General features: G+C 40.3%; 2 protein-coding genes and 1 long non-coding RNA gene across 8 annotated transcripts in view; 1 reads left to right on the top strand and 2 right to left on the bottom strand.

Moving 5' to 3' along the window:
• Positions 1 to 69: 69 nt before the first annotated feature.
• LOC111593758 lies at positions 70 to 1,610 on the top strand. Its single transcript, XM_023306768.2, has one exon. It carries the CDS (start codon positions 448 to 450, stop codon positions 598 to 600), a length of 153 nt encoding a protein of 50 aa, XP_023162536.1. The 5' UTR covers positions 70 to 447; the 3' UTR covers positions 601 to 1,610.
• A 28-nt stretch (positions 1,611 to 1,638) lies between these two features.
• Positions 1,639 to 14,841, bottom strand: LOC111593755 (kazrin). Of its 6 annotated transcripts, none has more exons than XM_030225415.1 (11): positions 14,443 to 14,840; positions 13,392 to 13,899; positions 10,334 to 10,624; positions 8,726 to 9,640; positions 8,596 to 8,656; positions 7,853 to 8,538; positions 7,634 to 7,795; positions 7,307 to 7,451; positions 3,529 to 3,640; positions 2,200 to 2,223; positions 1,639 to 2,143 (listed from the first exon to the last, which is right to left on the bottom strand). In XM_030225415.1, exons 1-11 carry the CDS (start codon positions 14,554 to 14,556, stop codon positions 1,715 to 1,717), a joined length of 3,447 nt encoding a protein of 1,148 aa, XP_030081275.1. In that variant the 5' UTR covers positions 14,557 to 14,840; the 3' UTR covers positions 1,639 to 1,714. The 6 variants fall into 6 exon arrangements, 5 of the variants coding, with proteins under 5 accessions (XP_030081275.1, XP_023162532.2, XP_023162528.2 ...); XM_023306764.2 differs by having other exon boundaries at positions 14,807 to 14,833; XM_023306760.2 differs by lacking the exon at positions 10,334 to 10,624 and having other exon boundaries at positions 14,443 to 14,841.
• Positions 14,842 to 14,847: 6 nt separating this feature from the next.
• The window catches only part of LOC115483438, a 34,320-nt gene continuing 24,365 nt past the window's right edge, over positions 14,848 to 24,802 (bottom strand). The window contains exon 3 of the long non-coding RNA XR_003944352.1: positions 14,848 to 14,975. This is a non-coding gene — a long non-coding RNA (uncharacterized LOC115483438). The remainder of the gene's footprint in view (positions 14,976 to 24,802) is intronic.

Below are 24,802 nucleotides of genomic sequence, written 5' to 3'. Positions count from 1 at the left end.
TTCCAGTGATTCAGTAATGATCAGTTTAATTTAAAAAAATCTCCTATGTTTTGTACATAGCATATACACAGCATATATGTATTTATATATAAATTGGGAATAATTGTCAATAAGTCAAATGTTATTGTCAAGTTTGACATTTAGATAGATTAGGCATGTCAACATTGATCCCACGTCGCGACGTAAAACAATTTTCGCTTGTTTGTGAGTGGGAACAATTGCTGTTGGGGCTAATTACCTAAATGTATGTCCGCCCATATTTAACGCAAGATTTACAACTCAATTCTAAAAATCGGACATCTTGATCTAAGAACATAAACAACACTAAACGATGTTGATAGACTTTCCCAGCGTCGTTCGCATAAGCCCGACCATAAAAGGGGCACTACATTGAATCAGAGATCAGTTTACAGCCAGCTTAGCTACGAATTACAAACTGATTTCACTATGAAGTGGTTCAATTTGTTTCTACTTTTCGGAGTTTTGGCTTTGATCGGCAGCGTTGGCACCTTGACAGCCGCCGAGCCTGTACCGGAGCCCAAGGGACGACCCCACACAACTCGCCGACCGAGGAATGAGAACGATGAGGATCGCCGCTAGCAGCCCAAGCCCATAAGCTGCATTAAACAAAAAACTATTCGAGACGCACAAACACAAAAAATTCTGGTTACGGTGAAATGTTTCGGTTTGGAAGGAATGCAATTCGTTGAAGTTTTAGTTCTGTAACATCGCAAGCTTGAGCAAAAATATTATTAAACACGTTTTAAATCATTCGTTTATTCGTTTATATTACCTGTTTGTAGTTGTAATGCTAGAGTTAAATTGGTCTGCTTAAAAATAAACATCTCATATTATTGATACAATATATGTTTTAGTTGTATAGGTAGGAAGGATATCAGATATATATATAATCTTTCACTATTGCGGATCAAGTTTTATGTTTTTTGTCTCAATTGATTTGCTGGAAATTTTACATACAATTACGGGCATTAAGTGTTTGTTTTCTAAACTTAGATTTATAGCCATTTACAATTTGCACAACACGAATCGAATTGGGTTTCACAATTGCTTAGCTACGTTAGTTAGTTGGGCGCCTAACAAAATAATTTGAATTTATCTAAATTGCAATTATGGTTAGTTAGGGTTATTAATTCAAATCCAATGTCAGGGGACTTTAATTTATAGCCACTCGCATTTGCATTTTCCGTTTTGTTTTTTGTTTTCCGCGTTGCTTTTATAATTAAATTTAATTTCAAAATGAATTTACAATTAATACAGATTTGATTAGGCTAATAAAGTTAAATTGTTTGTAGTTGGAGCTGGTTTACGGCAAATAACCAACGTGCTCTGTGGTTAATTAATTCAATTAATTAAATGTTTACTATTTTGTCTTATAATTGCGTGCATAGAACTTACATCTCTTAAATATATTTAATAAATTATGAACTTATTCTGTTCTGCTGTAGTTTCAAATCTGATTTTATCAATTATGTTTAGTGTTTTGTTTGTTGCTGATATATGTATCGTGCCGTACCTATTGTGTTCACCTTAACGCCTTTACAGGTGGGTCTGGTATATGCCATAATCGAATCCATCAATGCATGACGAGTTGCTGAACTCGAAACTCTGTCTTGACTCTTAAACCTATCACTTTGGAACATACATGAAATGAACTTGAAGCAGAAACATCAAATTAAATATTTGAGACCCTCTCTCATTCAGGTGAGTCCGACGACGCGGATATGCCACCTAGACTGCCGCTGGCTGCCACGCCAATGTCGCTGATGCTCTTCACCCGTCGACTGTTCTGCTCATAGAGCAGATGCGAGTCCAGCCCGTGGGGGTCTAGAATGCTGGCGAGGGGTGGGGCGCTTACTCGATGACCAGGTGGCGGCGGGCCATAGTTGGAGCCAGGTGGCGGTGGCGGCGGTGCGGTTGTGGGTGGCGGCAGATAATGATGCGGCTGATGCGGATGATGATGCGATTGCATTTGCATTTGCTGCGGACCTATGGTAGCGTATATTCCTCCGCCGCCCTCGCTGCTGCTGTACGATGGCGTTGGGGAGGTGGAGTTACCGAAGGAGCTGCGATCGCCGGCGCGATGGGGTTTGCTGTTGAAGCGAAAGGCTTTTGAAAGAGAACTCTGAAAGCAAAACGTCAATTAGCAGCTAAACTCGTACACCTGCGCTAGCCGTTTACCTGAGATCCTTTCCATGCCGAAATCTGTCAAGCGAAAAGGAGCAACAAAAGAGAACAAAATTCAAGATTAGTTACAGTTATTGATAACCAGCTGACCGAAACCCCTGCCCCGCACTCCCACCTGAATGCCAATTAGCATTTATCTGCGATTTGTCGTGAAACTTCTGATGCCGTGAATAATTAATGAATTAGTCAAAAATCAAATAAAAAATCACAATTTAAACAGTTTATATTTATTTTAATTAACTTCCATATTGGGTGCATTTCACAAAATGCTCATCAATTAATTGTTACTTACTTGCAATAACTACGGTTTGTGTATGGGATTATAGTATATTTATACATATATATTTATAAATAAATATATATATATTTTTTATTTTTTATTATAAATGCTTTTTAGCTATCTTAAGCTGCTCAAATGTTATTATTTATTTTATATATATCATTTTTGATTAAAGACTTTTTTAAATACTAAATGTGCGCTTTACAACACTGTTGAATCATACAATGTACCGTTAAATAATGGACCCTAAACAATTGAACTAGCTAATTGCAATAATTTCCATTTAGTATTTTTTTAATACCAAAAAAGCACATGCAAATTTTCGATTTACTTTCCAGCTGCTTCTTCTTCTAATTTATTTTTAAATCATTTCTTTTAGCTTATCTATAAACGTTTAATGATGTGATTTGCTCTGGGACGTTATCTCTTGTGGTCCACACAATTATTAGCTTCACTTAAACATGCCAAAGTATAAGAAATTTTTAGGAAAATAATGAAATACTTAACCTTAGCTAAATATATATATATATAATATGTATATTTATGTGATTTGGTATATGCTGAACAATTTGTTCGATGGCTTATTAATACTAAGTACTCTTAAGTGTCGAAACATTGTTGTACTGTGTGCTCAAAGTACTTTTGAGAAGTGGGCAAATGTCTGTCTGTTTTGTTTATGTAAAATAAATAAGAAAAACTAAATACTACTATGATCCTTTGACATTCTACACAAGTACTTAAAGCGATAGACACATATACAGAGAGAGAGAGAGAGAAACAGAGACAGATACAGATAGAGAGAGAGAGAGACAAAGAGTAGACAACAAAAGCTTCACGTCAAATCAGGCTAAGATAAATATATAGGCAGAAAGAAACTTGAGTTCTTTTTGTTTTCTTTAGTTTTCTTTTTTTTCATTTTTCAATTGTAGAAATCGCAATTTTTATGTGTGCAGACAATATAGCGATAGTTATATATAGAGATATATTTATATATGTATTGTATGCATGTTTGAGGTTTGATGATATATTGGAGTGGAACTTACCCGCAAGCTGCCGCTCGATCGCCGATCTGTTGTGGCATAGTGCTGCAGTCCGCCGGGTCCAGTTAGGGGCACTATGCCGCAACCGGAACGAATGCCTTGACCCAAAGTTGCTCTACACAACAAACATTGCAATACAACCGGATTGTTTTCGTTTAGGTGTGTGTGTGTGGGAGTGTGTGTGTGTGTGTATGGGTGGGTGTTTATTTGTGTTTGTGCATGTGGACAATTTTGATGCATTTTGGCACAAATGAATATTAGACACAGATAACGGGGCATTCAGAGACAGTGACAGAGACAGAGGCAGAGGCAGAGGCAGTGACAGAGGCGGAGGCAGAGGCAGGCGGGCGCAGGCAGACGTAAAAGGCAAGCACACACATACACACACACGCGCAAACGCACACGCACGCACGCACAGCAATGTTGTAGTAGTAGTAGTATTGGTGGTGGTCGTAGTAGTTGTAGGCATACATCGTGTAGTTGTTGTTGTTGTTGTAGTAGTGTTGTATAATGCATTATTGTAAACAATCAAGACAAGGATAGCAACAACAAGCCGTTGAGTTACAATTGAATTGAAAGAAAGATATGGAAAATATGGAAAGTAGAAAAGAAACGGGACAAAGACAAAAAGAAAGGAAAACGATTAATAAATTGGAGAGAATCTGTGTATATTGATAAATAGTTTCGTATTTAGCATAATTGACTACTTGTAGCGTAAACAACAAATACATGTATATATATATATATATATAGAGGTATATGTATGTAGAAAATTGAGATGATATGGGGTCAGGTGTTGGACTTATTTGAAATCAAATGGAGAGCATAGATGGTTAGATGACAACGAGTAGGCTAAGTTCTACAAAAAAAAATATAGACATATTAGACAAAATATTTCTAGTTTTTACCCAAAAATTGAATTGAAATTTTACTTACAATTGACATTGCATTTTGTCTCATTATTGTTAACAAATGACTCAATAAAGAGACTTGAGGATACATGGAAGGGAAATTTTGGAGTGGGCATATTGAAGAAAATAAAATTCTAACAGATTTTGTACTACGAGTATTATCTAGTTTGCGCACAAAAGTAGGCAACATCGAGAGGAAAACAAGCTAATGTTTGTATATATATGTATATGTATATATATGTATGTATATGTTTATGTATATGTATGTACGTTTGTATGTATTTGGTTTTCTTATTGTTTACTTAAGCAAAAAAAGAAAATCTTCGGTTCGGAATTGAGTTTTTCGTATACCTATTCGCAGATAATTCAATTTGAATATGTATATATATCTATATATATATAGATAGGCATGTATGTATGTATGTGAGTACAATGTATTCCAGTTTCATGTGTTCTGTATCACAGTGGACGGCTGTCCACATCAGTTACAAAGCCAGTTGTAAGTGTGTGTGTGTGTTTGAGTGTGCTTTCACGATGATATCGTTAGTTATATCTATGTATATATGTCTAACATATAGAGTTTTATTTTGTCGCACATCCAAATGTCTGTTGAATACACATATATGTATATATATAAAACTATAAACAAATCGCATTTGCTACTACTTAAAAAGTCTCTACCCAAGTATACGCTGGCCCACTAAACCTAAACATATTTCTAAGGATCTGTGCGTGATCTGTAAATCCAATCAAATACTATTTCTCTCTATTGGCTTAAATGCAAAAAGTTCAGTTGTGTAATACGTATATATCCATATATTCATATATTCATATATAGTATGTGTATGTGGTAAATGCGATCTTAAGTTAGCTGCAAAGCATACATCGATTCTGGAGACTCGTTTGTATAATATACATATATAATATGGACATATCGATAGATAGTGCAAAGCTCCTCAGATTTGTTCGATATGTGCTATTTATTTATTAGCTATAGTATTTCACTCGATTTTACTTCGTTTTTACTTATTTCAGTTTTTCTCTTTTTGATTAGGTCTGGGTTATCATCAGGGTGGGTTTTTCTGATTAAGTTGCCCTACGAGTATCTTTTTGATTTTGTTTTTTTTTTGTTTTGTTGGTAATTGTTTAGCTAGACTAAGAGTAAGTTGAGTTAATTATGTTGATTTGATTAGCGCTGTGCTCCAATTATTGTTCTCTTTCTAGAAATACCAATCAGCTTAGCTAAATACAATTAAATATTGAATCGAGTTGAATCCCATCGAGTTACAATTGATTACAAATACACACCGCGATTACGAGCATTGGTTTTTGTGATTGTGATTGTGATTTTTGATTTTCAATTTTCAATTTTCAATTAGATTTGGTATTTTTGATTTAATGGCCCTGCAATTTGGCCAATTGCCGGGAGTTTTCCATTTGAAATTCTTCCATTTGACAGTAAATTATGTATCTGCATTGTTGGGGTTGAGCAAAATAGAAAATATGTTCATATATATATCCAGATGTTGGAAGAGAAAAGATATAGAGAGAGAGAGAGGGAGAGAGAAAAATAAGGCACAAGCCAATTAGTGCGTTATTTGACGGCATTTCAGACATGCTCTAAAACACGCACACAAACACGCCAGGTATGTGATTACTACATATATACGAGTGTGTTTATGCCTACACACACATACATATATACATATAACACTTTTCGATTATATAATACATACATACATACACACAGAGAGAGCTACGGAGACGGAGACGGAGACGGAGACGGAGACAGCAGTTAGTTAACATAATGCAGCTAGTTTAGTATATGGATACGTATGACGGCGCATGAATATATATGCATGTATGTATGTATATATATATAAATATGTGTGAATTGTCTTCACTCAACAACTACAACAGCAATCTCTGGACTAGCTCCACACTGGTTTACTGCAACTGGATGATGACTACGAGGCGCACAGACTGAGCTTTGAGTTGATGAAATGTACGAGAATATGCAAATCAGTTCGAAATCAAGAAAAGCGTATTACACTCTAATGCTGGTGTCCATATGTGTGTGTGTGTGTGTGTGTGTGTGTGTGTGGATGAAGTGAATGATGTAGGAAGCGGCACACAAATTGTAAACATAGCCTGGCCCCTTAAATACTTCCTGAAAAACACAAAGCTGTTTCCCCAACTTCTGCTGTTTCTACAATCAAATGTGCATCGAATATATTATATATAAATTAGATACTCTAGCTATATACTATGATTGGCTAAAGTGGTATTTGCACCTTGCTTAAGTGCTTCAAAATAAATGATCTTAAATTATTGATGCTTTGTTTGGAGGACTGAGCAGCTCTGTCTGAGGTTAGCTTAAGAACTGTACCCACAAAGCTGATCTATAAATTCATGGCATGATCTATAAATCCCATCAGCCCACTCTCAATGCCTATAGCCCTTATATACGTATCGCAATGTGATGAACGATGTTGGTGATGATGAGGCTGATGTTGTTTATGATGGAGCATGCGGAAATAATGAAATGATATAACTCAAATCAACGAAATCATGAGCACAATAGCAGTAAACAATTCGAATTACGAGCATGTACGATGACAATGGGAATAATATGCAAAGTACAAAAAAAAAAGAAAAAAAAAACAAAACCCAATCAAATGTGAACGAAACAATAGAAATTCCAATCGAATGGGGTAAAAGGAATCAAAACGCTGTTTAACGCTACATACTTATGTATAGTAGATGGGGTAGAGAGTGGTTCCCGGCAACACAATCGAAGCCGAAACCAAAAACAGGGGACACACACGCATGATGTGAATGTGATGGGTGATGATGGGACGCACACTCACCTTGCGGGCAGGATGAGCGCATCGAATTCCGTGTTTAGATGGCGTCGTATTATGTTCTTCGACGGCGGGATGCCCAGAGCCGTAGCCATGGTATCGCCCGAAAACGATGGCTCCAACACCACCAGACCCCCGTGAACGCCGCTGTCTGTAAATGGAACAGGATACATGAATTCAGTGGGATTAAATGGAAACCTAATACTGAAGTGCCCAATCCAATGGCACCTTCATTACTATTATTCAACATGCAATAGATATATCTATTGATTCAACTGGCAACTGGCAACTGGCAACTGGCAACTGGCAACTGGCAACTGGTCTGCAACTCACCCTTCAGATTCTCCGCATACTCGCCCAGGTCGATGGAACGCACCCAGCGTATGAAGCGCTGGTTAGTCCACACAATGGGATCGGTGTCCACAGTCTCCGACTGCACTCGCCGCATGGCCAGCGTTTGGCGGTCGTATTTAACAATACGCAGCACGTGAATGCCTAGGTGTGACAGGGATACATTAGTCTGATTGGGCAAAGTCGCAGCTAAGAGCTTACCATGTACTATGCTGGCCTGATGGAATTTTCGCGTCACACCCAGAAACTTTTCCAGCTCCTTCTTCGAGAGCGTGTCCAGCATGCGCGCATCAACCAGGGACTGCAGGAAGGGCTCAGCGTATTGGGGCAGTCCAATGTCCGGCAGCCATTCGGAGGCCACCCAGGTGTGGCCCAGCTGTGTGATCAGCGGATAGCGCACCAGTTCCGGGCGCCGCTGCTCCTCGATGGCCAGTCGCAACTTTTTACGGTGCATGGGGTGCGCCAGACCCAAGCCTGCCTCCAGCTCCACGTCGTTCAGCTCGAGCAGCACCTTGCCGCTTTTTACGTTCTCCGCACAGCGTGAGCTGTATTGGGGCATGCCCAGAGCCACCTCCAGCCATGCGAGCACTTGAGTGGCCCGCCAGCGCTCTATGGGCAGCTGGGAGGCTTCTCGCAGCAGTCGCAGCTTCTCGGCATAGCCCTCCTCGGACAGCGGGTTCCACGAGTAGTCGCTGTATTCGGTCACCCCATCAGCGGACATTGCCTTGCTCTTATTGCGAGAGCGTGCGAACACGCGTGAAATGCTGCCCCAGGTGCCACCACGTCCGTTACGTGCGCCCAGTGGTCCGCTTTTGTTGCCGAACTTTCGGGTTATGGCACCAGCGCCTCCCGGTCCCTCAGCATCCGGCGAGAGCTGCTCCACAGATCTGATGGGAAGGTATCGGCTAAGTAGGCATACTGAAAAGTCTGTCAAATACAACTACCTGGAATAGGCGCCAGAGTTCAGAGGCGAGAGTGTTGGGCTGCGTTCCTTGGGTGTGCCAACTGCGATATGAGAGAAGCAAAAAGTGAGCTGAGCCGGAGGCAAGGGTAGGGAAATGATGGACTACTCACATTGGTACATGTTTTGGCTGGAGACTAGAGAAATGCTGTCGGGATCGACGGTGATGCAGGGTCCGTTGTCGCAAGTGCCGTCGCTGAAGTTGAGCTCGCCGCCGGTGCTCTCTCGATCGCTGCTGTTGCGTAGGCCCGAGTCGTTCGAGCAGGAGTTGCGATCGCCGACTGTGGCGCCGGAGCCACCGCTCAGGCTGCCGCTAAAGGCTGACAATGAGTTGGAGTTGCCGCGTCCGCTGTCCTCGGTTGTGCGCAGGCCGCTTAGATTGCCAGCCAGACCAGATCCGCCAGCCAACTGGCTGAGCATGCCGGAGGCGGCCGATGGCGGCGTTAGCGGTGCAAATGAATGGAGACTCTCCTGATCGGAGAGGCAGCCCGTTAGCTGACGACGCGCCTCCTGCAGCTGCTCCTGCAGGCGCTGCAGCTGCAGATCCCTCGCCGACAGCTGCTGAGCCAGGGCCAGCGAGCGCTCAGCCTCGTCCCGTGCCTGCTTCAGCAGCTGGAAGCGTTCCCGGTCGCGGTCCCCCGAGATCTTGGCATTTGTTGACTCAGTCTCGCGCACACGCTCCTGGTAGTTGCGTATAAAGTCGCGCAGCTCCTGCTCCTTCTCCTGCAGCGAGGCGCACAACTGCTTCACCTGTCCCAATAAATCCGATTTGTCTGTGCGCAGCTTCTTGCGCTCCAGCCGCATAGTGAGCAGCTGATTCTTGACGCTGCGCAGCTCGGTTTCCAGTCGTTCCACGCGCTCCTGCGACGCCGCCATGCTGTGGCCCTCATGAGGCTGTGCAGCTGCCAAGTCGGCACCGGGATCAGCGCCGCCCACAGCACCGTCCGTCGAGTGCTCGAGCAGCCGACGCAGACGCAGCAGCTCCGCATTCAATCGTTCGTTCTCCTCGCGTAGCTTCATAGCCGCCTCTGCAAGAGATCAACAGAGTTAAGTCGTTTGAGCAGCTAGCAACTGGCCAGCTGGCCCAGTTGAGTGCCGCGCTAAGCTCAAGCCGTGGAAAAGCGAGGACGGTGTCGATGTCGCGATACTACGCGCAGTTAGCAGCTAGCCCCTTGGCTACTTTTCACCCACATATGATTATTCAGGCGTTCTACTGCCCGCCCAAGAGCCTTTGGACTGGTGCCCCTCGCCCCTGCAACAACATACTCGACTGACATGTCCCAAGTCAGCTGCCCTTTATGCATGCCAATTTCTAACACAGAGAGCTACGAACGAGCAGAAACTGAAAAGTGCAACGTGAAAGGCTTTGGGGCAGCAAAAGTTTTTGGGGAGGAAACAGAGGAAACAGAAAATAACTTAAATAGGCTATGTGTCAAGGAGCAATCCGGACAGATTCAAGTGCAACTGGGGGTTGAGTGTGAGGGCATGCGGGTTAAATGTTAATGCGAGTGCTGATAGAGCTGCTGTGCTGAGCTGTGCTCCAATTAAAAATACTGAGCGGAAATGGTAGATGAAAAGTAAGGAAAAGGCAAGATTGAAATGGCAAATGGCTTAAGTAAGACTAGGACTAGGAGCTGGAGCGGGAGCTGGAGCAGTGGTGCGGGTGCTGGTGCTGGTGCGGATGCGGATGCGGACAAGAATATGAGTCTCAATCGACTTACCTGAGCGAAATGTGAACTTTGACTCGTCATTGCGATTGCCATCATGAGCGCTGTTGGTCGTGGTCGCCTCTAGCATCAGCAGCGCGGCGGATGCAGCGGATGTTGGGGAATGCGCTGTGGGGGATGCCACTGGCTTGGGCATGGGCATGGGCATGGCCACTGCGGATTTAACTTTCATTGTCTTCGCTTTCGTAGTAGTTGTAGTAGGTAATGAGGCTGCGCCGACCGCTGCCAGCTCCGGTTCCATTAATTTTGCAATCGAGCAAACATCATTCGCATTTCTCTTGTCGACTGTAGTTATATTGTTTTATATATATATATACATTGTTCGATTGTTGTTGGCGTGATGTGTTTTCCCCAAACACAAACACACACATACACACGCGCGCACACACATGTCGAGGGTATTCAATCGTGATTTTCGTCGATAACGGGATGAGTGTCCGAGTTGAGAGGAGTTGGAGAGGGATGTTAACAAAATAAACAACAACAGCAACAACAACAACAACGACAACAACAATAACAGTAGTAATAACAACAACGATTTAAGCACATCATCATGAAATTGTTAATGTTAATAATAATGATAATAAGATAATGATGATAATGTAGGGCAGACACAAGTAAATGTATGTGAGTGGGGCAAGGCATGATTGGATCATGAAATCCAATTGCAACACAGAGAAAGAGAGTGAGAGAGGAGGAAGGGCGGGCGGGCAGAGAGTCAGGCAAATGGAGCGTGCAGGAGTTTTGATTGATTTTGTTAAGCTAAATATGAAACAGTAGAACTGAAAACGTGTTTACACTTAAAATTTATATAAATACAACAATAATTGATTGATTTTTCCCATAAATAAGCTCTCGTGTACATAATAATTTATATAAATGCATAAACTCTCCATGGGATTGATTTGTCTGCTTAACGTGGCATATTCAATCAAATGAAATTGAAGCTCAGTCATGTGCACATATTTTTGTTTAAATAGATTATCCGCGTATCTATTTATTAAGCTTTTCTTTTTATGGTAAATTTGTTATTTAAGCCCACTTCTGCATGAGCGAATTTAAACGAATGTTAAAAATATATTCATATTATTTTAAACTGCGCACAGTGGGCGTGAAAAGGCATAAACTGGACACAAATGTAGCTAGAGATGGAGAAAATCGCTTGAAATATGATAACTGTCCCTGACTTTTCATCAATTTGTCTTTAACTGAAGTCAAAACATATTCAAAAACTATTTGCATTTACTTTTTTCAAAATTCTTGTTTTATTTTTGCCCAAGCTCAGGCATTTGTGTCCCATTGTACTACGCTTAAATTCATTTAAAATATATTAGTTTGCCCTTTTAGCTATTTTGAACACAAATTTAATGAAAAATAATTTTAAAACGATTCTATTTTGTTGTTGTTTCAGCCAAGTTAGCAATAAAAAATAAAAGAAAATTTAAAGAATTTTCATTCTTTAAGTCTGAGGCAAGCACAGCATTTTCATAACCCATAAACAGATCGGAAGTGTGAATAAAAATTCTTAACCTAGTATACTTTAAGGCTGAGGCTTTCTCTCAATTTCTAACTCAAATCGAATATTGCATTTCTAATACTCTAATAAAATAGCAAGTGAATCTGCAGCTTTAAATAGCTGAGAGCCGACTTGAGGAAATCGAGAAAAGATATGTAAATGTGAGTCGATAGCAGCAGCAGCATGAGCTGGTTGCATGATTTGCGAGACAGCAATTGCATTGCTTTGGGGCAACAGCTGCCGCAGCTCGCATCTAATCCTGATGACGGCTACGACGACAGGTTGGGCAAGAGCCCAATCCATCAAGGCGGCTGGAGGCGGCGGTTCGTTAGTTTTTGCCAGCGCCATTAAAAGGGCGGACAGAGCGAGCCACGTTAAATGCCAGCCCGTTGCTATCTTTTTCGAGACTTTCTCTTTGGCATTCGGAAATTATTCGATGCGCCGGACCCAACTGCACTTTGGATCCCATTCGCTTGTGGCCGGCAGGCGCATTTTGCATCATTCCAAAAAGTACGTGTAAGCAAGAGATTTGTGTATGTCATCTAACCATGCGGTTGCTTGTTGCCCCGAGTTTTCCCATTTGTTTCCTGCACTCGTGCCGACTCAGCCAACACATTGCAGTCTGATTTTCATTTTAATTTTTAGGACTTGCAACTGTTTTCCGTTTTAACTACACTCCAATCTGCCTTCAGGTGCGTTACACATAAGTAAAATCGAAAAACAACACCAGAGAGCGAGCTTTTCGTAAAGGTAACTAAGGCGGCTTTGCTGTTCAATGTTTGTGACAGGCCGAAATATGTGAGGTCTGATTTTGGTCTTGAAGCCGGAAAACAGAGCAAAGTCCATATCACCCAGTCCAACTGCAATTCATATGCGCTCTTTCATGTATTCATGTAATGCAAAAGGCATTTCATATTGCGTCTGCTGCATCAAAAGGCGCTCAAAGCAAACTGAACAGATTTTACTGCAGAAGTAAGCTTTAGCTGCCAAGCAGAAATCTAGAAGAGATTGCTAGGTACTCTCAAAGCAGAGACATGCCAAGCTGCACTACATAAATTAATAAGATTCCTAGTATTAACTCGAGTTATGCCCAACAAAATTTCACTCGAAATCTAACTATAAATGGGCAAAGTTATTGAAGAAACAGTTTAAATATTTTCTGCTTAGAGAGATGAATTTGACTAGAGTCGGATCGCAGAGTCTGCCTTTAAGTTCAGCTTCAATTTGGTTACATTAATAAACTACAAATATATGCGAAGTATAAAATGTCATTTGAGTGGAAGATAGTGTAACAAAGGGGCATAATTTGTGGCCATGGCAGCACACAGTAGAGAGAAGATAAAAAATATAACACATACATATAGACATATATGTATCTGCACACTTATGCCTGTGTGTATACGCAGCAATTGCTTTAAGCCCCATCCAGCTGCTGGTGCTGGTGCTGCTGCTGAGCTAATTGCGCCCACTCACATACCCACTCGACCAGCTGAAATGTTATAGAAATGCATTTGGGTGCAGCGGGTTGGCACTTACCGGCGTTGAGCTGGCTGCTGGTTGGGTTGACCTGCGCCAAGTGACCTGCGGCAATCAAATTTGAGTTATTCGCATGGATCATGGCTGCCGTGGATATGCTGCTGCTGATGGAGTTGGCGCTGCTGCCATTCACTAATTGCGACTGCGGTTGACCAATCGCCTGCGCTTGTGCTTGTGCTTGTCCCAATGTGTCGCCCTTGGCGGCCAAGCGATTCTGGTTGTCGATGGTCATGGGTGGCGTGAGCGTCTGATTGCTCCCATTCGAGCTAGCCGGGGAGCTGCTGTCGGAGGCGGAGGCGTTGGGCGTTAGGTCCCGTTTGCTTGCCAGCAGGCTCGGCTGCTTTAATGTGGGCGCTGCTGCTGCTGCTGCCGACGAGGTCGAGGAGGCCCCGAGCTGTTGGCTGCTGGTGTTGTTGTCCAGGGAGAGCACTGGCTTCACAGGCTTGTTGTTGTTGACGGACTTCTCTTTGAGCGCGCCCACACTCGAGTCCAGCGACTTGACAATTTTCTGCAAAGTTGGACAAACATTTAATGGATGCACTTCAATTAGGACGCTCTATGCATAAGTAGGATGTTAGAAATGTTCAAAAACTAGTATGAGAAACAGCAAAACAGACAGATAAAGAGAGAGAGAGAGAGATAGAGAGAGCGCGCGAGTCGCTGGGTATCCAAGTCAATTAGTCAATGAGCATGTGTGAGCGAGAAAGATATACATACGTACAGATAAGGTAATGGAAATGTGCCGAAACTTTTGTAAGCATAAGTATAAGCATGTGAAAGTGGAACAGCGCTGAATGGCGAGTGGCATGCAAATTGTATGTTGACCCCTTCCTTTGGTTAACCCTCCAAGTCCCCTCCCCTGCCCAAAGCCACCCAGCGGCGCTAACAAGCAAATGAATGAGGCCCAATTAGGTTAAACATCAAGTGAATGGAGGGTTCTTTTTTCTTGTTTTTTTTAGTACTAGTAGTGGTTGTTGTAGCGGGGCTGGGGCATGCAGGGTTGGCACTTTGGGTGGTGGGGGTTGGATTGGGTTGTACTTGGTGTACTTACGGATTCGCCCAGCTTGTGCAGAGAGGCATTTATGCGATCCGGATTGCGTGGCGGCGGCTCTGGTGGCTCTGATGCGGCCATGGTTGGTCCGGCAGCAAGACCGTTTATTTGCATACCTCCTCACACAACTGAAGCGCTCCCAGTGCCTGTGCCAGTGACTGAGCTGAGCTTGTGTGTGTCTGTCCCAAAACGTTCGTTCTATGCTAGTTGCCCAGATATAGATATATATTGGAATACGAATACAAGTGCTGCTGCTGCTGCTGCGCCCGACCGACCACAAGTATTTCAACTGCCACAATTTGCACCATGCGCAGCCCGCTCTAACATTCTGACTACCTTACAAAGGGACCGAAGAAATACGTACACAGAGACAGCGAGAGGGAGAGACACGCCCGATAAGCCGCAGATGCTGTTGGCGCTGATTCCCCAAATTTTTTCCAGCCCCTCAGTCGAGGTCCTGTTCACGTCCTCGCTTAATCCTTTAATTGCCCAACGTTTCGTTTGCTCTCACTTGACAAAGATTTCCCATGCATCTGTAAATAAATGAAGAAGCTTTATGAAACGATGCCTTGTTATAGTTATTTATATAACAGGAAAATATATCCAGATGATGGCATTTTGCAATATACGTTGCTTAAATCTTCGAAATCAAAGAGAACTAAAGAAATCTCCAAAGCTTCACACTGCACGTGAAAAGCATCGATATATTGCTGTTTCGATATAACGCTTTTCTTTCTAGACTACAAAACTCTCCAAAAACAAATGTGTCAAGCATCGATATATCGTATTTTCAATATATCGTTGTAAGTTCGAGTACAACGTAACGTTAAGGCAATTTTAACTAAATTACGTAAGTTACTGAAAATCTAATTAATGATAAAAGTTTTCTTAACAACTTTCAAGTGCTTTTCAGTTAGAGTATTTGAACTAGGTTTTACTTAAACGCTTTCGAGACCTCATGACTTGCTTTTTACTACTGCTGTAAACTCTTTATCGCTATCGGACAGGAGATCCTACGTATACAGGCCACAAATTCTATTTTGAATTGTTTCCACGTTTCTATGCATCTAGTTGCGTGTTTGGATTCGGTTTTACTGCATTGCGTCCGGAAGGCAGTAAATGTGAAACCCGAAAGCTCGTAATAGAAATGGCAATGGCGCCACCTAAAACAGGTTTTCGGCAGGAGTAAATTAAAGCCATGTTTTATTACATATATGAAGTTTATTTTCCCCAGAAATAATTTACGGTTTTATGTATTTACAAGCGCGCCAAGTGGTTTTCTCTTGAGCTTTAACTATTAGTTTTTGCAACCAGTTTGCAACGCTGACTGCGGACCTTATGAAAATCATGGAAAATATTTTCAATTCATTCTGTGCTTTTTGATTGGATTGTACGATTTTCAACTCTAGGCCATACAATATTAACTTAACTTTTAGCCATACAAATTGAATTTCCACAGTCGATTGAATGGGAACATAAAAGTTGAATACGAATTTTTCCTGAATGGAATATTTGAAAAACCCGCGAAGCGTTTTCTTAGTTCAATTTTAAAGGCTTGGCTTGGTTTAATGGATGAATTTTCAATATGAATATGAATATGAATTGGCGGACAAAAGAATCGGAATCTCGATGGTATTATATGGAATGTATGCGAAAAAGTTTCAGTTAACTCTTTCGGTCGAAACTCTTTTCAGAATAAAAACTGAGATTTTGTTTGAACTGTTGGTAATTAAGCAAAGTTATTTATTTTTTACTACTCGTCAGCTAAAACTGACTAACAGCTAGTTAAAGTAAAGTTGCATAAAGCTTTGATTATTTTTCGTCCTTTGGATTTTAATCCGATTTGCCGAAGGGGTACAAAACGCTGACCATAAATGGTGTTGCGGGTTATTTTTTACGCTTGATTTTTTTTGTTTGCCAGTGTTCGTGTTGCAGACAAAAAATTGTACAAATACCAGGCTTAAGTAGCGCTTCAGTCGCAGTGGCCAAAGTCTGTTTTTTTTTTTTTTTTTTTTTTTGTAGAGCTAACTCAAACTGCACCTTGACTCACAGACCAAACCACAAACATATGGGCAGGATTTGAGAATAACATGACCGCAGCCACACACGCAGAGCAGAGCTGAGAAGAGCAGCGCAGCTGCACCTGAAGCTAAGCTGGGGCAGCCCACTCCCATGAATGGGTCTAATACTAATGTGTTTTATGCTGGCAGGCGTGGGTGAGCTGTGTGTGAGCTGTGCATGTGTGTGGTTGGCTGAGTGTGGCGTCTGCATGTGGCAAAAACAAAAACACAAAAACCGAAACTTTAATCATAATAATAACACACAACTTTTGTGTTAAATCCGAGCAGATAGTTACATAGCTATAGTATAGTATATATATATAATTACATATGTATATATGTATACGCTTAGGTCAGTGCACGTGTTGCGTTGTTCACTTCAACTAGGAAAAATTATGTTTGCAATTTGTGCAGAGTTTTGTGTTCCATAAGGCAGGCTTATGAATTGGCTTGGAAATTAGAGAGCTCTTTGCACATCTTGTTACTCAATCTATCATTTGAGAGGAAATTTCATAGGTATTATAGTTATATATATATATAGCTTGCAGTGATGCAGTTTGGAGTAGTTGAAGTCTGAGCATTTTTATTTTCAAGTTTTTAATTATTATTTTAAGTAAGCATAGAAAAGTAATGTTTTTTTTTTAAATATTTTTATTTACTTAAGCCATGTTTGCCTCTCCTCTTGGATTAAAACTACCATAAACTACGCCTGCTTTCATATTGTATCTCCAACTAACATGATTAGCTAAATAATTTCAACCAACATTTCTAGCACTCAATATGCCAACAGAAAGAATGCGTGGACTTTGCGAACTCGGCTTTAGCCATGGCCTCTCCTTTTTGTAGTGGAAAACGAATCAAAGCAAAAGAATTTATAATAAAACAAAACCTAATTCATTGAAATTTATGCAGCTTGAAAAGCGTTTTCTCATAAAATAAAAGCTCAAATATTTTTAAAAATTTCTTTCAAATTTCTGTAAGAGTTTCTTTATTTCTGCTTAAATATGTGTATTTGAAAGCTATTTAATAGTTCTACAATCCTTTAGCTACACTCTACTATAAAATACTGCGCTTTTCCCAGGCACAAGTCGTTCTTACTTACACCAATTTGAATACTAATTATTCGATTCTCGCTATTAAGTTGCCTGAATAACATCGCCAAGTCATCAACCTCCATTACTTGTATAACCTGCTCAAATATAAAGTTTCTGGTAAAGAAATACTTTCACTATCTTTGTATATCACATTAATTAAGAACAGTCTACGACTGAGAGTAATTAATTTTAATAGTAAATTAATTTAATATTCTTGTCAATATATTTCGACGGCGTTCTGCTTTCATTATTAAATTTTTTAAAAATATATTTAAACAGGTTTACCCTGTTTTTGTATTTAAAATATTTTGGAAAATCTATTGAAATTAAATGTTGAAATGAACTATGAGCCGCTGTCTGACGATGCGGAAGAGTTTTACATCTGCTCGCATCCGTTTGGTTACATGCAATACAAGCAGCCTGAGCCAGTAGCTGAACCGATTGCAAGAAAGCCCAATGAAGCCTTCTATGTGCACCTTCAGGATGCGCCGAAGGATTATTACCCAGCTTTTATTCTCAACTTCCGTCGAAAGTTCAGTGTCAAGTCCATGGAGCAGAGTCAACAAAGAGCAGCAGAGCTGAAGCAGCAGATGCTCAAAGAGCGCGTCGATCGACTCGCGCTGCGATCAGCGAATGTGGCCAAGCTTATTGCTGCTGCGGATGCCAGGAAAGGCAGTGATGGGCTGGCGCTGCTGAATCACACAGTCAAGGACATGCAGGATCATCTGCAGAGATACGAGCGCAGCAGGGCACGGCGCGTTGATCAGCTAAGGTGCCACAATGAACTGGTGAAGAGACGCAGCGATCTGCTGCGCTTCGGACTCTACCTGACGAGCATTGCGAAGCAGTATGAAGAGAATCGCAAGCGTATTGGAATATTTTAGTGGGAAATACATTCAGTTCGCTGGCCACAGATGCCAACTAAATATATTGCCCACTGAGAATGTGCCCAGTACGATGCCTTGCCGTGTGGCCTGCCAAGCCTTTCATGTGTCAAAAGTTTGTAAATAAACTAGTTTGGGCAGCAGCTGGAGCTCGTCTTTTGTAATAACCATAAATTAATCAGGCGCAGCGTAAACGTCACTTCATTGAATGCGGGTCAGGGCAATTTGCTCGATTCAAAAGGTTTTTCACTGCACTTTTTTGTGAGCCAAAGTTTTTGAAGTTTATGTCAAAGCTTCAAGTAAACCATAATTAGCCCGGGCTGCGCTTTGATTCAATGGAATTAATTACGTTCGCCCACATGCGGCAGGAGGGAGTGAGGGAGACAGACGATTATGTGCTTTGGCCAACCACGAAGCTGTCCGCTCTGTTCTACAGGCACAGGCAACCTCAACTCAACTTGGGTGTCTGAGGAAGTCTCTTTGCTTCCTTTCAGTTTAGCCTTTGGCACATGCCAAGTTCAACTGAAATACTTGACCTGCCTGAAACATATACAAACTATGACCTGCCCATGTTATTCCATTAAACTCCAAACTCTCGAGCAGCGCAAACAATTTTCGCTTTTATAAAATACATTTTTAATTTATTTTTATTCTGCTATTGCATGTTTGCCCCAATCTAAAATGTACAGTTTCAATGAATACTTGAAAATGTGAAAAAAGGTAAAATATTAAAATCTCGAAATGTGGAGCAAACATAGCAAATGCAGCCCACTTTAATTGATATTCTATATGCACATATAGAAACTTAAATATCAATTAAAATATTATGTTTCATAAGTGCTTGCGTCAGTGAAAGAATAAATATTTATGCTCAAATTGATGAGTGTAGAAATCTCTATTAATAAATTAGTTATTCGTTTATATATTGTTAATAATTATTATAATATTTTGCTTAATATTTTTTAAGTATTTCTTAAAGAATCATTTAAACTTGTAATGGATCAAAAGTTAACTTCATATTCTAATGCTCTCAGCTTGAAACGGACTTTCAAATGATTTCCTTTGAGTCGATATCAAACTTCACAAAGTTCACTAAAAGTGTCAAATATTCTAGAGAGTTTCTTTTTAAGTAAATAAATTTGTAAGTTTATAAAGTAGACGTGCATTTTTTGACTACTTCCCCTTCTACTTTCTCTAAAAATATATCATAGAAGCTCATTACAAAGCACATGCTACGATATCTAGGGTATCTTCCAGTCGAGCACTCCCTGCTAAGGCAGTTTTACTTGTTATTTATTGAAATATCTAGAAACATATTAATAAATCTCGAAATATTTGCGCATCTTCCCATTTGACTTAGCCAGCTTTCACTGACTCTATTCATATATATTTCCCATTATCTTTGTCAATTATTAATCTCACTCTAAGCTCAAGCCAATTCCATCTAAATATTGTTTATACTCAAGTACAAATATTACTTTTATATTAGAAATAACAAGCTTAAGTAAACTGTGCAAACTATCCAATTAGCTGCAAATGTATCTGTATCTTTTGTTCATATGCAAAGATACTCAGATACATATAGCAATTGCAGCCTTGACGGAACTGTTCGCCTTCGCTATCTGTTTGCTTAACGAACTTTAGAGCAAATTGCAAGCTGAAATTTTGTGAAGAGCTGCAAATGAGAAAGTTATTATATAACTAACCTGCCTCGCTCCCTCTCCCCCTCTCCCCCCCTTTCTCTCATCATTGTTTGCTCTCTCGGCGCGCTGACAGATGACAGGCAACATTAATTGGAAATTAATAAGCTAAGTAAACTCATTCCAAGCAGCTGCAATTACAGCGCCATGGCAATAGTAGGAGCTGCTGCTGTCGATTCTACAGCTGACAGCAGCTCCGGCTTATCACAAATGAAATTTGTAATCGTGGCCATCCACTCCTTTAGTCAAATGACTCATAAATATGACTCATTTTACACACACATACAGAGGCACACACCTATAGAGTTTTAGTATTAATTTCCTGTTGGGCCCGACTCGATTCGATTATCCCCATGGCCAGGCAAAAACTTTAGTTAGTCTGATTAGCTGTCCGTAACACGTCAAAGCTAATGCCAGGCACATCATCAACACACTGATTTTATGTCGGCGCCACGGGCGCCAACATCATTCATATGCAAATTATAGTGCAGCCCTTGGCCCATGCCACGATTCAGGCCCAATTGTATTCAACACATTCAACATTTGACCTGAAGAAGTTGGCTTCGCTCTGCTATAATCGGCCATAACTTTCCAATGAGCTCAAAACTTTTGCTAGTCGTCTCATAAAGTAGCTGAAATAAGTGACTCTTGGCTGTCCAGTGTTGCAAAACGTATATTATTACTTCTATTCCAGCAGCTGCCACAATTTCAATTGTTTTTCATTTTGCACCTTTGTGCGTAGATTTTCTTTGTAATCATTTTCTCTTCCGCGAGTTTATTAACTTTGGCATTCTAATTAAGTTTATTTTCTTTTGACTTATAAATGTAAATAAGTTTTCAACTTTGACGGTTTAGTGCTGTAAAACGTACTTTGCATACCTCAGTTGTCGTCCACTTTTCTATTGTTTCTATGCTCGTTTAGAGGGAGCAATAAGAGTATATAGGCTTTTCGAGAACGGACTATTTGCTTGAATGCGAGAGGCTTGGCCTCTTGGCGAGTGCTAAGGGGGTTCTACTGAAGTGGGAAAATTGAAATTTTCGAATATATATATGACTGTATCTATATGCTATAGCTAGATAGATATCAATATATCGATCTGTAGCTCTATCGATATTCGTATCTATATAACTACCTATCTATATATATGCAGAGAAACACATCAACATATCGATAGATATACCAATATATCGATCTATAGATCTATCGATATATCTATCTATATATCTACCTATCTCTATGTCTATATCTATATATCGACAGATAAATACATATAGATGCAGTCCTTAGATCTAGGCAACTAGATTTAAAGATCGATAAGTTTAATCTGATTTCTGATTCCTTGCTCTCACGCCCTGAACCTACGCCCACACACTCAACCTAGTGCTGTAAAAGATTCTAGATTGAATTTCAAGAATTAAACAAAAGTTGGTTTCTTTTAAGTGTCGGTAGCTAAGCAATGCCAAAGTTCGAAGCGTTATTTGATAGATGAGAGTTGAAAAGAGTTCAGCTGCCCAAAGTGGGGGCAAACACCTTGTGGAAAGTCAGGGTTATACACAGCGCATGACTTCGTGACGCGCATTAACTGTGATTCATGCATTGACTGCGATATCTGTGAATGGAGCTGCCTTTGCCTGCCAGCAGCTAGGACTATCTGCAGTCTGCTAACTGTTTGTTTTTCGCTGATTTGTTCAAGCGAGCAGAAGGTAAAGTTTGCGTTGAGCAACTCATTTAGTTTGCAATTAATTAGTGGCAACAGGGTGGCAGTTGCTGTTGCCATTGCCATTGCAGCCAGCACAGGGTGGAGTTAGTGTTTTTCATTAAACTAAACAGATGCGGCTTCAACTTGTTTGCTGCTCCTGCTGTTGTTGGACCGGCAAGTTTGGAAAGCGGTTTCCGGCAAAAACAAAAAACAAAAAATAAAAAAAAAAAATAAAAAAATAAGAGCAGAAAAAGCGCTTACTGAATATATTTGTGAGGGGCGCGAAATGGAAATGCTTGAAATACTTGAAATGCTTGACCCAATTGGCAGCCTCAGCCTGGCGAAAAACATGCAAAACATTTTCCGCTCAGCTCACGGTGCTGAGCAGGGCGGAGGCATAACTCTGTGTAATCTAGGGTCAGTAAATGATTTTGCCATTAAAATGCATGAGTGTGTGTGCGAAAGAGATAGAGCAGGACAGAGGACGGAGGCTGTTTGAGATAAGTAAAAGTTTGTTGCTTCTTGTGGCAGCTGGGCGAGAGGATTCAGTGCAACAACTTGGCGGCAGGCCCCGGAGACCTAACCCTGTACTTACACAATTTGATAACCTACTTTTGCTCTAATGCTGTTGTTGTTATTGTTGCCATTGTTGGGCTGCAACGTGTTTTGGGTTGGCAACATTAAAAATTTACACATAATGACATTGACGCACACTTTGAGCAGCTGGCAGAGCATGTAGATGACGAGAGAGGGGGGAGGGAGGAAGACACAGTCGCACTCATGTCCTTGAGCTTATGTTTTTGTTCGGCATTAAGAGCATGTCGAGTCACCAAGTGCGTGGGCACACACAGAGACACAGACATAGACACAGATACACAGAGGGACGGCAGCTATAGGAAGGTGCGTGGCTTCACACTGAGTTGCCTACAAACAGAGTCGAGGTTTGCGGCAGGATTGGGTAGCGGAACTTGGCACGGATGTGTTAGCCCTTGCCTTTGCCTTTGCCATTGCCATGCTGGCTATCTGCTAGTGGGCGTGGCTGGGCGACAGTAGAGCAAAAAGTGAAGCAGGGGCGCAGCGCTCACAGCTTGCCACTTGGGAAATACTTTAAGTCCTTTGCCTTAATAGCCCTGCCTTTTTCAGTCTTCGTTTCTGTTCGGTTCGGTTCTGTGCAGTTCAGTTCAGTTCAGTCCGTTGATGGCATTTTCATTCCTTTGCTTCCTTTTGCCGCTCGGGTGAATTATTGTCAAGCGATTTATTACGCGCAACGGGCTGCTGCTGCTCCACATGGCGTATGCGTAACAATAATTGTAATAAAATGCACGTAATATTTCGCTATTGCTCTGCTTGGGGCAGCCCCGCGTAATGTAGTGCCAACCGAGCAAACATGCAACATTTTTAACATGGCTATGAAATTATTTAAGAACTAGCAAAACAAATTCGATGTGTATTTTGTGGCTTGCTCTTTAAACGCAAACACAATCGTTCCACTTCATTTGACGCTAACTTTATTAGCTGATCTGTCAGCTGTCATGTTGTCAGGTGGCAACAACATGTCAGCTGATTAGCATCAGGTGAGACAATAAATAAATAAATTATTCCTATTGCCCACTTAAAGGCCAACTCATATAATTGGGCAAAATTGCCGCATTGATTGTCAGCGAAAAGTTTTACCTTTTACACCTGCCGTTGGCGAAGCCAAAGCGAGCGTATTGGCTTTTATGAGTTGTCTAAGTTAAATATGGGCAAATTAATCTTCACGTTTTTGGCTTTATAGTTTATTTGGTAGTTTAATTGGTAATAAGTTAATAATGATAGAAATAATTTTTTTTATAATATACAAATTCATATTGTATTAAAATCATAAAATAATTTTGCTAAAAAGTATATAAATTGTTGTAATTTTCATTCACAATTATTGCCATATTACTGTAAATAGATAAAAGAGGGAAAGAGAGGGACAGAGAGACAGAGAGAGAGAGGGAGTTGCAAAATGTTATTTATGAAATTTTGGAAATAATTGAAAGTAATTCAAATTATTTATAGGAATAAATCAGCTTCTGTTGCTGAATGCCTGAGTCTGAGTGAGGTATTCGTTGGCTCGAAAGGTTAACAAATTATTGATAGACTCCTTAAATATCTAGCTCTATTACGTCTAGCTTGCCGTGAAAGTATTACAACTTGACATTTATGGCAGAATCTGTGCAGCATATGATTAGCCATTGCATTAATGTAAGCACTTGGTAAAAGGCTAAAAAGGTTGCGGTAAAGGTTAAAGGTAAAGGTGAAGGTTATGATAAAGGTCTTAGCTAACTTAAGGCTTAACTTTCATTTTTTCTTAAACAAATTTTTGTGTTTAAAATATGTTTGTCTTTTTGACAAACGACGAATTGATACTCATATATATGTAATATTATAATGTAAATATTAATATATATATATATATATATATATATATATATATATATATAAATATATAAATATATATAAAATATATAATAAATAACTTGATGAAAAATTTCATTACTTAAATTTTTATATATATTTTTAATAATTTTTTTATATTTTATTATATTATATTGTATATATTATATTATATTATTTTATTTAATTTTATAAATTTATAATAAAATTCTTTTTTTTTTATTTATTTACAGAAAAATCTGAGCTTAAGCCTTAAGCCAGGTAACTCAGTTATATCTTGTACGACACATCTGTTAGTTCTTTTTCTATCTTTCTCAACTGCTCTATATACCCTGTTTCTTTGTGTGTTTTCAAGTCGAAGCGAATGCGTCGCAATTTATGCTGACACAGATTTGGTTGCCATCAGTTCTCGCTGTCAATGCTCAAGACTGTTGGAAATTTCCCTTTTTTAAGCAGACACACACACATGCACAGACGCACACAGACAGCGACAAATAT

Source organism: Drosophila hydei, unplaced genomic scaffold, assembly GCF_003285905.1.
Source record: "Drosophila hydei strain 15085-1641.00,03,60 unplaced genomic scaffold, DhydRS2 tig00008132-arrow-arrow-pilon, whole genome shotgun sequence".
NCBI lineage: Eukaryota > Metazoa > Arthropoda > Insecta > Diptera > Drosophilidae > Drosophila > Drosophila hydei.
This window is presented reverse-complemented; position numbering and strand designations above follow the sequence as displayed.